The 13,286-nt window shown below is 41.1% G+C and overlaps 1 protein-coding gene across 2 annotated transcripts; it reads left to right on the top strand.

Moving 5' to 3' along the window:
- The first annotated feature begins 1,878 nt into the window (after positions 1–1,878).
- Positions 1,879–13,021, top strand: LOC122776242 (muscarinic acetylcholine receptor M2-like). Of its 2 annotated transcripts, none has more exons than XM_044036681.1 (4): positions 1,879–1,969; positions 8,599–8,832; positions 9,048–9,914; positions 11,880–13,021. In XM_044036681.1, exons 2-4 carry the CDS (start codon positions 8,662–8,664, stop codon positions 12,189–12,191), a joined length of 1,350 nt encoding a protein of 449 aa, XP_043892616.1. In that variant the 5' UTR covers positions 1,879–1,969; positions 8,599–8,661; the 3' UTR covers positions 12,192–13,021. The 2 variants fall into 2 exon arrangements, with proteins under 2 accessions (XP_043892616.1, XP_043892618.1); XM_044036683.1 differs by having other exon boundaries at positions 1,958–2,012.
- Positions 13,022–13,286: the final 265 nt, after the last annotated feature.

Below are 13,286 nucleotides of genomic sequence, written 5' to 3'. Positions count from 1 at the left end.
AGTTTGTCACAGTAGATACTTTAAAGCCATGAGAATAATCCGACTTCTCATTGAATTGTCTTTATTGCCAGTGCCAGATCGATATCAAAACTACTCATGGTGCAGTCATTGGCATATTACATCCCATTGTGAGTAAAAGTGTCCCTGCTTGCCAGCTTATTTTATAGCCTCTCGCTCTGCTAAGTGGCTAAATGAATGTCCTCGTCTAAATCTCAGCGAGAAAAGGAAAACCCCGTCAGCCGCAACATTAAAACCTGGCCACAGATGCTTTTATGTTCCATCTAATTTAAATGTGTGTAAGTAAGACTGTAACTCCACTGGAGCATGGTCCCACCTGTTTTTCCTTTGCTTCTGCTAACTATGACTGCATGTTTTGATGATGTTTACTTAAAGCTGTAGTACAAAAGTTTAGGCCATTCTTCTCTGTGAACAGAAATGATGTCATGTCATGTGTATACTGTGTCTTCATGTGAAAACAGACCCTTTCGAGCTATACTATCAGATCTGACTGAGGGAGGGAGTGTTAGTGTGTATACAGCAGCACAGCAGGTGCAGTCAGAGACATAAAGTGTGTATTCTATCAAACTGATGAATGCGTGAGTTTAAGTTTCAGACAGCAATAATAACAATAACAATTTCCTGTGGTCTGCCTCAGAAGGATCACATGATGTGTCAGTGTTAATGCCACCGCATTAAAACTGTTCTCTATGTGACGGCAGAGAATAGGGTTTTTTTTCACAGCGGTGAGCTCGACAGTGATTGGACAAATACGGCAAAAAATGTCACTTCCAGGGAAGCTCAGCTTCTCTGGGAGTGAATGGAGCAGCAGGCAGGTGCAGGCACTGTCTGAAAGGCGGAAACCAGTTTTTGATTGACAGCGTTTGTAGAAACATACACGGCAGCCGAGCCTTTTCTGCCTCGGTCCTGTGTGTTATTTGCTCGGCGATATAGACCATTTTCATTTGTACATATACACTGTAAATAAAAACACTTTTATAGCATTTCAGTTGTACATAATTTTCCTTGTTCTAGTTATTCATTTGCATCATTTATGCATAAATAACTGGGCCTGAAATGAGCTTCCCCTGTTTTAAAGACCAGCAACTGCCACTGCTATCCAATAATATTTATCTTATGACGATAACGTTTCGAATGACAGACATTGAAGGAGCTATACGGGAAACCAAGCATGCACAACACATGTTATGGAGACAGAGGGTCAAAGCCTTCTATTGATTTGTGTTCACGACAATAATGAAACAGTGGAAGAGAAGCTCTTTCATGGGCTCACCAATAATGTTTCCTACGTCCTCGCCGTCATCATAGCAAAACAATATCAATGTCCTTTGATATGAATCACATTTTCTGTAATATGATATGTAGCTCAGGATCCTTTTCATGGTATTCTCCTGGTTTCATTTGTAATATTATTGTGTGGATATGGACCATTATTCTCTGTGATAATTCCATCAAAGTAAGGTCATCCACCAAACTGGGGCAGACTGCGTCACCGGTTTGGTTAAAAGGTCAATACAGCTGAGGCTTAAAGGTTAACGTCCCACAGCAACAGAGAAAAAATACCAAGTGTCCTCGTTTTTTTTCATAGAACTCTACCATTTTATTTCATGCCACAGCCACTCAAACTTTTCTCCACATGATCGCCCACAGCTTTTATCGCACAGGAGAGACCAGTGCTCTCCATGGTTCTGAAACCGACATCTCTGTCCAGCTCTGTCTTGTTTATTCAAATGTGTGACCCTAGCTTTAGGGATTCAACACAACAGATACTAATAGCCCTCACAACCCCTCCCTACTCTGTCCAACACACACACACACATACACTGGTTCTTGTCAGAGGAGGAGCAACATCAACGTCAGGTTACTTTCTGCTCCTCTCTGCTCCAGTGTGTCGACAGAAGTGACAGCAACATGGACAAAAGTGCAACAGCTCATCCGTGTCCTTCCCGAGGTAAGATAATGTTTCTCTGCGGATTTCTACCAAACTGCTGCAGGTGAGGACACTTTCTCAAAAGATGTATTCACCTCATGGATAAGTGACACCATCAGTGACAATTTGGAAATTGAAAAATTTCAATTTTGGAAAGCTGTAAAAATGTCTATGTTTTTTTAAAAAAAAAGCTTAATTAAAAGAGAGTCATGAACAAATTAGTGCACATCTCAACCTTATATCATTTATAAGTAATTATAGAAAGGAAGATTCCAGGAATGTGCTGGATCAATGTATTGATTGAAGTGTTGCCCTCCACATGTTGTTTCTGCTTCCTGAGGAAGTTTCTATTTATTGTAGCATATAGAACTGAGGTTTTATTGTTCCCCTACGGCTGCAGCAGAAATGTTTATCTTCATCATTTATGTCCAAAGCTGATAGGTTTCAGCCGGCAGCATCCGATCCTGACTCTGGATTCCCTGGTCTCCATGCACCCGAGGAATCCCCCAGGTTACACTGTGCTTGTGTTTAAGACGTAAATTAGATTTCCAAACGGACAGCTCCGCCCTGAAAACTGTAGGCTCACAAGATACAATCTAGTTATGTTTGTTAATCTTTGCTCATTAACTCTCTCCCACTCCTGTCCCTCGAGATGGACTTCCTCTGTGTGCACGGCGCTGTGGTACCTAACATCTTCTTCACTTTCATCTTTTCAGTTTGATTTAAAAGTTACTGTTTTTAATCTGCATGTGTTTATTTAACTTTCGTGTTCCTTTAAGATAGGAGCAAGAAAGTTGTCGCCCACCCCCCCCATCATTACACCGCTGTGTGAGGCCAAAGCTCGGGCTGATGTGAAATTTCCCACTCTTCAGAGTCGGGCCGTACTAATCACAACACACCAACTTACTGTGACAAGTTTTACAAAAAAATACTATCAATTCTGTTTCACGTCTGCCCTGTAAGACATTTGATGTTTTTAGATGTCTGCTGGTCACATTTAAACAATTCTTCATGGGACGTGTTTGTCCGGAGAAGACATACAGTAGATCATAAAATTTACAAGATAAAAAGCTATTTAGCAAAGAGGCAACGACACTTTGATCCGTGCAGTCATTAAAATGTTCTTTTGATGAGTCTGTGTACACTCTGTGTAATATCTGTGTCTCTACATGCACTCGTGTCTCTGTAAACAAGCTTTCGCCGTCTCCTCTGCGTCTCATCTCACTCCTCACGCTGCACCCAAGTGTGACAATATCAAAGAGATCACATCCTTCTTTTTTTTCTTACTCTTTACCCCGCCTGTTGAGTACTACTAGATCCTAGATGCATATTACCGGTACAGCTGTTAGAGGCAGCATCTGCAGGATCTAATTACTATGCCTCTGCTCCTGTCAAAGAAATACTGTTTGCCTCCGTGACTGTCTCCAGTAGCCGAGCACTAACAAGGAAGGTACACTGAGTACCATGGAGGGCAGGAGTGAAGGGTGGCTTGAGAGCAGGTAGCAGGAAACATCTTGATATAAGACGCCTGGAGCGTTTATTACCACATTTCAGAGTGAAAAATATTCTGGTTTTGCACCAGTGATTTTAGCACGAGGCATTGCATTACTCCACTAACGTATCACTACACTTGTCTGACAGTCCCAGGCTCCTAATCGTGACGGATGTCAGGTTTATATTATCTCTTTTCACCCAGAGATTCAGATGTAGTGTAGCTTCTTCGTCTTGTGGACTAAATCAAGGGTGAGGAGCGGCGTGACCATAGCTATTTAGCAGGCAATCTATCATATTTCATGTTGCACAGAAATGATCATTAGCAGCTGCTTACATGCCAATCAAACGTCATTCATTAACTCACCAAGAGTCGTCTCCAGTGATGGACGATTAAAGTTAAATTATCACACTCACTCTCACTGACACAAGGACAAATACATTTGGACACTTAATTAAAAGTTCTCCTGATGAAAATAGACCAGCTTAAGTCTAAGATATATTAAAAAATATCTTTGCTGCCTTTTTTCGACTGGAAACTGGAGTCTCACGCTTCCGCACCAAAGTCCAAAATAAATATAAATATAAATAAATATAAATCAATGATTTTACATCAGATCACACAGGGGTTGTGCGTTCATTGCTGCCTCCATCACTAAGTTAAAATGAGTTATTTTGTTACTTGCTATCCTATGCTCTGATTCACACAAAGGACACGGTCGTACTAGTCAAGGCAGCAGAAGACCAACAGCTCCTGTGTCCATGTGAGCTTAAAACAAAAGATTGGTCTATGGCCTTTGGCGTGGGAGAGTGACCGGTTTGCAAACTTCTCTTTCCCATTGGAAAACACTGTCTTATGGAGAGAAAAACCATACATGTTGTTAAGCTTAAGCAGGCCTCTATTTTATGAGGTGAGCCATTATTCGGTGGCTAAAATAATTTCTTCTGTCTCCATTAGCAGACATGTGTACAGAGAGAAGAAGTCTCAGAATGTTTCTCAATGACGGACGTGTACTCACTGAAGTTAGTAACAATACCTACAATACAGTACCTCAGATTAAAAAACGCAAATATTTGGAAATATTCCTTTTATTCTTTTTTGATTCTCCTTCTGTAGAAACAGTTTGTTATCCTTTTGTTTGGCAGAGACAATGGAGGTCATTTCTTTCTGATTTACACAATAATTTTTTTCTGAGTTCATGAGCGCATTTGAAACAGTAAACGCATTCATTCCTTTATTGAGAGTTTGATTTATAACAACATGGACGGCTTGTTTAGTTAATCAAGTTTTACTTGGGTTCACTCTGGGTTTAAGACACTGGGAGATAGTCCTGTCCCTAAGTCACACAGATGGTATTAACATTAGTTTGTTGACTTTACACAGACACCTGAGGACTTTGCGGTTGTTCAGAAGGAAAGCTCATTCAGATCTGCTAGACATATTGCAATGTTTCTCCAGGATCAGTTGGACAGATACAGTGTGGCATGCTCCATGGATACAAGATGATGCATTGGAAATGCATTCAGGCTGACTACGTGGTGACTCAAGAGATGATCAGGAGACTGCTGAAAATATGGGAGTCACTTGCAGGTTGGAGGTTCTCGATAATTCAGAAAAAAATGACTCAGAAAAACAGGAAAATAATTATTCAGAAAAACAGGAAAAAAACATTAGATAGAAAAACTGTCTGTTTTGTAAATGAATGCAATGCGTTTCCGTAATGGCTGGACTGAAATTGAATATTAATATAGACAGTGTTTACTATTACTTAAAGCAAAGCAGAGCTTCTTCACCACTGTTACAGTTTTTCTCGATTGCTATGACACATTTCTTGAAAGCTGCTCTCCTTTTCTCTAAACTGTCAACACAAAACCCAATTTTCAAGCTACATTCACAAAACCTCAGACTCTTCTTGCAAAACCAAACTTTCACCTCAAAACAGTTCAATCTGTGCTCAAAACTGAACTATGGTGTCAAATCGTGCACAGAGTCAATCAAAATTAAAAACACTACTGAACAGTCACTAAACACTACGTAGAAAAATAGAAAACACAATGCTCAGGATATAAAGCTGGAGAAATAAATGTTTATTCTTCACTGTAGGCTAAATGCATGTTGCAAAACATAAAACCTGTGCATTTAGCACTTGTACAAAAAGACAAAAAACTGAAATCTTGTGCATTTACATGTAGCACAGGTAATATACCTTCCACTCAGTGAAAGGTATTGGAATTACCCAGTGGAAGGTATAGGAATCACAATGAAAAAGTGTTGGCAAGTTGTGTCTAAACAAGTGAAAAGTGCTTATGGTTTTGCCAAAAGAGTGATTGATTCAATCAGTGGGTTCAGGCAACTGAGCATTTGGTTCAGACAATAAGGTTTAGTGTTTTAGCAATTGAGAAAAACTGTAATCACTAAAGTCACATGTTTTACTGTGACTTTAAACCAATATCCCCCAAACCTCACTTAAAGCTGTAGTGCATAACACTTACAAATAAACAGATTTTTTACAATCAAACCATTGTCAGAGGAGCTCACGCAATACTGACTAAGCCTATCAGCTCCATGTGAGACTCTCTGTGTGTTTCTCAGTACAGCAGTTTTTTGTTTTCATGTCTGTGTCGACATTCCTACACGACACACAGAGTGACACAATATATGTCAGGACTGAGCAGGCGAGGCGGAAGAACTAAACAAGACGGCTTCATACAGTTCACCTATGGCTATCACAATTTTGGCTTCTTGCGAATTTGATAATGCAATATTGAAAATACATGCTCTGCCAACAGCTACCAAGCATTCCCTGAACAACTACATACCTGCATATGCCAGTCACAGCTGCTGCTGTTCCTTCACCATGCAGCTCCAGTTAAGTTTCATGGATGCAGCTCAAACAAGATAAATACAGCAAAAAAATAACATTACAACGTTCTGTAGAGACACACATCAGAGACAGCATCATCGTTTTCTCTTCTTTCTTACACTCCGTGTGTGTGATATGAGAAAAATACGGTACGTATTTATTGTGTTTCTATTAGGAATAGAACCAAAATAACCAGACCCTACCGTTCCACATTTCAGCCCCCTTCGCTTAAGGTACCAGAGTAAAATGGCACAGTAGAGCTAGAAACACCTACAACAGTCCACTGATTGGGCAAAAGTAAAACATCTGTCCTTTTGCGACCGGTGTTTCTTTAACACCCGCAGTCTATTCTCACGCAAAGCTCGACACCTTGTTGAGACAAACGGCCACAAACTGAGCAGGAAAACAACAGCTGCTGGACGTCCTCCATTGTTGTCTGTTGTGTTGCGTTCACTAACACCGTTCGTTGCCATCGCACGGGTACAACGTCATGCCACTGACACGACCATCACAGCCCACACACTGTCTACCAAGTAAAATGTTCTGTTCTCAGTCTGACAAAGGGCTTTACCATTCCAAACCATACCGTACTGTACCAACCTGAACTGTACCGTGATCTTAGAGCATGCAGACTGTTTTGGTAATTACTCAGAAATCCACAGGGGGGCAGCAGAGGTTCCACACTGGCGCGTTAAGTAAACAAAGTATACTGGTGATGGTTACTTGTGTAGATCTCTTTGTTGAGGTCTTCACTGTGGAGATAGCATTTAATGCTAACATTAACCATGTCTTATAAGCGACTCAAACACCTGTTAGACCAAAAGCTCATAGCTAGGTCACAAACTAACACACGCACACTCAAGCTCTGTTTCATTTGTGTCAAAGAAACCCCAGAATGGGTCGTTGACGAGTAAGTGATATAGTTAGAGATGCTGTAATGAAGTTTCATCTATCTGTAAGAGCAGGAAGGAAACATCTCCCAGGTACAGTATGATGTTATCATGTTGTCTAATGGAGTCACTTACAAGGTTTCAGCAGTATGCAACAATCCTTGTGGTCTCATCTAAGTGTCTTTACATTGATTTTCTGATCAGAATGCAGCAGTTAATCACATTGTTATGCTGTGTACATTCCCTTTTTGACCATCATAGGAGCTGAAATGATACTCTACCTTCATTGTGGTGTTTTGCTTGTCAGTCTGAGTGACTGGGGGCTGCTTTCAATGCACAAACCATAATAAATACAAAGCAGGAACAGGTCTGCTTCCCATTTAATGTTTAGTAGATGCTTTTAGCCAAAGCACCTAAAAGCACCATGAGTGTGATTGTCAGCGTGGGTGGCCACGGTGAATATTTAACCTGTTTTTGCCTTTTGAACAGAAGGTAGAAATCATTCTACAGGTCATAATTCAGAGTAGAGAAATCTTTCCTTGTTTTCCAAAGAGAATCCGGATATAAAAACACTGTAGGTGTGAATTTGATCTCTTGCACATATTAAAATTTCTGTAAAGGACATTTAGTGACTTTCAAAGTCATGAGAATATATGAGATGACAAAAAACAGTGTTTCTCAAAGTGTTGGAAATGATTCCCTGGTGGACCCTGACGGTACTGCAGGCAGGATGTGAAAAGTTATTAAAAAAAATATAGAAAGGTTTTTAAATTTCAATTTTAAGCAAATATGCATCTGTTTTTCAGTCTGTCAGGTGATTGCTACTGTCCTTTTTTAAACCTAATCTGTGTTGCGGGGGAAAGCCCTGGTGACTCATTTCCACGTGGTGTTTTTCTACAGCTGCACAAACTGTTCACAGACCGATGTCATGCATGTTTGATTGGACAATGTTCAGTTTATAGAGTGCTTTTATTTTGTACTGTAGATATACAGAGGCCTAATTGAAAGCCAGAAAGTTGTTTTCTGCAAGTTTTTTTTACTGTCATTTTATATTTTAAGAAAAAACATAATCCAAGCCTAATATTGGTCAACGTCTTTTGAATATACAGTAGTTTATACAGTATAAGCTATGATACAATATAAATCTGACAAATGTCATTTATCAAGAACATTTTACAGTATAAACAGAGCTGATGCAGACTTTATTTGCTCACCTGTCCTCACCTGGACCTGGAAAGCTCAGATACATTCAGTCAGCGACCAGCTGTTTACACACTCACTGCGTGTGACTTTGCATCTGCGACTGCAGATAAAAGCACACAAACAAGAGTGTTGCATCAACATCGCAAACATCACAACTGCTGTAATAGAAGCAGATTCTTTCATTGTCTGTCTTCCTTTGCAGGTGATGCACAGATATGACTCAAGCCTGAAGAGTCTGTGAGAAGTAACACCAAGAGGAAACAGAATGGAGACCCTGAATTCATCCAGCAGCATAAGCATCAGCAGTGCTGACCACTCCGGCCTCTTCTCTGGAAGTCCATACACCACTGTGGAGATAGTGCTCATCGTCCTGGTGGCTGGATCTCTGAGTCTGATCACTGTCATCGGAAACATCTTGGTCATGCTCTCTATAAAGGTTTGGCTTCCCTTGTTTTGATCATCCATGATTAATGAGCATGTTTCCAGCATCCATCTCTGGACATCTTGAAAAGCACACCCAGATTTAGAGATAAGATTTCTGCTCGTGCCTCCCTGTGTGGAGGGCTAATCTAATAGAAATGAGAAAACACACATCACATTTAGCAAAAAAGATTAGCATCTGACAGCTGGCTCCATATCGTTTTTCTAAAGGTAAACAGGAACCTGCAGACCGTCAACAACTACTTCCTGTTCAGTCTGGCCTGTGCAGACCTGATTATTGGCGTCTGCTCCATGAACCTCTACACCGTCTACATTGTGATTGGCTACTGGCCTTTGGGAGCGGTGGTCTGTGACCTGTGGTTGGCTGTCGATTATGTGGTCAGCAACGCCTCAGTCATGAACCTGCTCATCATCAGTTTTGACCGTTACTTCTGTGTCACCAAACCACTCAGCTACCCAGCACACCGCAGCACCAAGATGGCCGGCCTGATGATCGCCGCAGCCTGGGTCTTGTCCTTCATCCTGTGGGCTCCGGCCATTTTGTTCTGGCAGTTTATCGTGGGCGGACGAACCGTGCTGCCCGGCGAGTGCTACATCCAGTTCTTCTCCAACCCAGCGGTTACATTTGGGACAGCCATAGCAGCTTTTTATCTGCCAGTGGCCATCATGATCCACCTCTACTGGCGCATCTCCAAGGCCAGCCGAAGCCGTGTGAAGAGGGAAAGCAGGAAAACATCAGGTACCAGTTTGGGAGAAGTCCCTTCTCACAGCCAGGAAGAAGGATGTGAGACCCAGAACAACTGCATCATGGGAAAAGAGTCTGAGGCGGAGGTTGGAGACGGGAAGGACAAGGAGATGTTGCAGCGGCAGAATGGAGGAGGTCCCTGCACAGAGGAAAAAACTGACCAGATGGACTCAGAGAGCATCCACGCTTCGACGTCTAAAGATGAACCTGCGGCTGCTGTGTCGTGTCAGTCAAGATCAAACGGTGGGAAGAAGACAAATCACACACAGCCACCTTCTCCAGCAAACTCAGGGGCTGACAGGCAAAGTCTGGTCGCGAGGTCACTGTTTAAGGTAATGTTGTTGCTTTGTACCATAGACTGTGTTGGAGGTAGTCTTAAGGTTTGTGATTGGACTGTTGCCATGACACTTTTTAACTGGAAAATTCATCGATGTCAACTGCAACTGGACAACACCTGCTCTCAATCACATCTTTATCTTCTGTTTTCCTGGTAACATAAGTTACAATAAATCAAGTGAGAAGTAGCATTGATGTGTAGGAGTTCTTTGTCCGTCATGTTTCCCAGTCTTTACTTTTCAAACTGGAAGACTACGTCCATCTTTATCCATAGTCTATGGTTTATACATCAAACACCACAAATAATGAATCCCAAATTAGACAAATATTTACAACTATCAATCTTTTGAATCCTAATGGTAAATCAATTAGATGACCAGTCAGTCAGTGTACCACTACAATATCTCAACAGCTTCCAAGTTCCTTAGATCTGCGATGACCTCCTTTTTTAAAGACAACAAACCATCTTGACCCACGATAAAGGATACATTTTACACAATAGATTTGTGCATAACATTTCTATTTTCTTCTGCCATTTCTATCAAAACATACTAGCAATCTCAAAATCCCCCCACAACCCCTCAACCGGAGAGGGACTGTGATGACCCCTTCACTTTGTCCTTTGCGCCACTATAAGGTTTACATCTGCAGTTTGTGCAGACATTAATATCCAAGCTGTATGTGGCTCTTCTTTCCAACAAATGTTAGTAATGATAACACACTAATCTAGGATGATTAATGTAGTGCACATTAGGCCGGTATAATGTTACTACATCTGCTAAGAGGGTTATGAGTTCAGCCAGGCTGCTCTGCAGTGAGAAAACAGTAAAAGACAGATTTTGTGAGATTTCTGGGGAAATGCTGTGAAGCCTGCCAGTGAGTTCAGACACTAAACTCATACTGAATTTTTATTTCCACAAGACACGCCTCACAGACACTCACAAGATTTAGATGATTTAAGCCGCTGCATTCTCCCATCTCTCCTTGTGTGTGTGTGTGTGTGTGTCAGTGCTACTGCTGCCCTCTGCTGGTGTTGCTGCTCCTCTTTTAGCTCCACCTGCACCTGCAGGCTCCAACTGAAGGGTTCAAGATGTTTTCTCATCACTCCCCAACATGTCCATGTAAACACATCCACATGTGTGGAGGGATAAGGTCTGAGCCTTCACGCCAAAGCTAAACTATTTGTATTCTGCTGCAAAAGCCATTTAAATCATAGGCGGTCTGACTGAATGTTGGCTGTGGCTCAAAGAAGAAATTATTAGATTTCTGTGGTCAATCAGACATGGATCCCAAAATAGGATTTTTTTGTTACAAACAGTTGTACTGTCTTACAAGAAAGGGGAGTGTATTTCAGACTGTGGGAAACTGAGCGGCTTTGGCAGAGTTTTGCTTTCTCTAGTTTGTCAGTATACACTCTATTAGTCTATAAGACGACATTAGCAAAATGTCGTCTCACTGAGTTGGTGGGGACCAAAACAGAACAAAAAAGTGAATGAATTAGAGAGAGTTCATTCACGATGATAAAGAAATTAAAATTGACTGGGTTTTTTTTAGATATAGCCTTCCACAGTGTCTTTTAACGCACCTCCAATTAACTTTCGTCTCTTGTTCTATGTCATTGTTGTTGTCACGCTGCGAGTGACAGCGACCGAGATGTTCAGATTGAAACCACCTCCATATGTGGTTTGAATCAGTTTATGGATAATCTGATCTGTCAAAACTCATTTGACAATAGTTTAAATGTAACCGACACTTGTCTGTGTTTCAAAGTTACACACTACAGCTTTAACTAAGGTAATAATAGGTTTACACTTGCAGGAGGCCGTGATAAATGTGTGCTCGATGTGTAAACTGATAATTATTTACAAAAATCTAATTTGGTCAAGTGATTCTATATCAATGTTGATTGATTTTTAAAAACAGAGATAAAACAAAGTTGTTTTTCTCATCACACTTTTCAGGTGACAAAGCAGAGCGCGGTGGCAAAGTGGAGAAGGAAAGGCATTTCCTCCAGGGAGAAGAAGGTGACGCGCACCATCATGGCCATCCTGGTTGCTTTTGTCGTCACATGGACGCCGTACAACGTGATGGTCCTGATCAACACCTTCTGTTCCATCTGCATCCCAAACACCCTCTGGACCATCGGCTACTGGCTCTGCTACATCAACAGCACCATAAACCCGGCGTGCTACGCCCTGTGCAACGTCACCTTCAAGAACACCTTTAAGCACCTGCTTCTGTGCCAGTACAAGAACATACGCACGGCGCGGTGAGGGAACAACTAATACAGACTCCCATCTTTGATGGAGGTAAAATAATGTGACGAGAAGACGAACATATCGTTGAACTCTACTGTGTTCTTATTGTGCACTTAAGTCTATTTTATTGTTTGTTTTTTAATTCTGAAGGTTTTACTGTTTACAGTTGTACTGTATAATAGTACTTTAATGTTGTATTATAAGTCAACCCAGTAAGTATGCATGTAAACGACTGTAAGTGGGAGTTGTACCTTGACAGATGAGCTTGTGCAGTATGTTGTTTCATTACCTCAGCATTGAAAAATGTAGTTAATGTATTCAAAGTATAGCTAAACTGTTAACTGTCAACATGTTGTTGCATAAAGTGACACTGAACTGTGAGAATAAGGCAACAGAAAAAAAAAAAATCTGACCTAAAACCTTCATCAGGTCATCAGTCTCCTGGACTATAAAGTGAACATATGTGAGTGTGTGCATGTTTCCTCTGTGGGTAAAGATTTACTGAATCATAATTGTCCTTAACGACAGTGTTAATCCATGTTGTTGTGAAACGAGCCCTAATGTGACATTTGTTCAGATTGTCCCCTCTTTCATCACATGTTAATTCATGTTTTTTATGTGTGTGTGAATAAAACGTGATCATGATCAAAACATTTACGTCATAATAAGACAATAACGACTATAACTGTTACTGCTCAACAGGTGCAAAATACGATGTGAATGGAAACTAAACGTTGATCACGTCCGTAACTGTGTGGCAAAAATGTGACCATGTATCTGTGGTGTTGGTTGATGCTCACTGCTTTTGTCTGTTAAGAATAAAGATGTTTCACGGTGTCGGTGTAGATTTGAATTCATCCGGGTCATAATTATCCAAAGGTCATTTGAAGTTATGAAGAAGCCTCTTGGATGTGGAAGTGAAGTGTCTTCAGGACGATTGGACGATGCTGCTTTAGGTTTCTTTCGACGAGACATCAGACGAGACAAACATTGCCACACTCACAGTGTTTCACTGTGGACGAACCTTAGTGGCCTCCACTGTATGGATTTGTGTTTTTTCTTTCATGTTGCATGTAACCTGCTCCCTGTAAAACCTGTCAACCACCACAA

Source organism: Solea senegalensis, linkage group LG10, assembly GCF_019176455.1.
Source record: "Solea senegalensis isolate Sse05_10M linkage group LG10, IFAPA_SoseM_1, whole genome shotgun sequence".
Lineage (NCBI taxonomy): Eukaryota > Metazoa > Chordata > Actinopteri > Pleuronectiformes > Soleidae > Solea > Solea senegalensis.
Note: the sequence above shows the minus strand (reverse complement) of the source record. Positions and strands in the feature narration are given on the sequence as shown.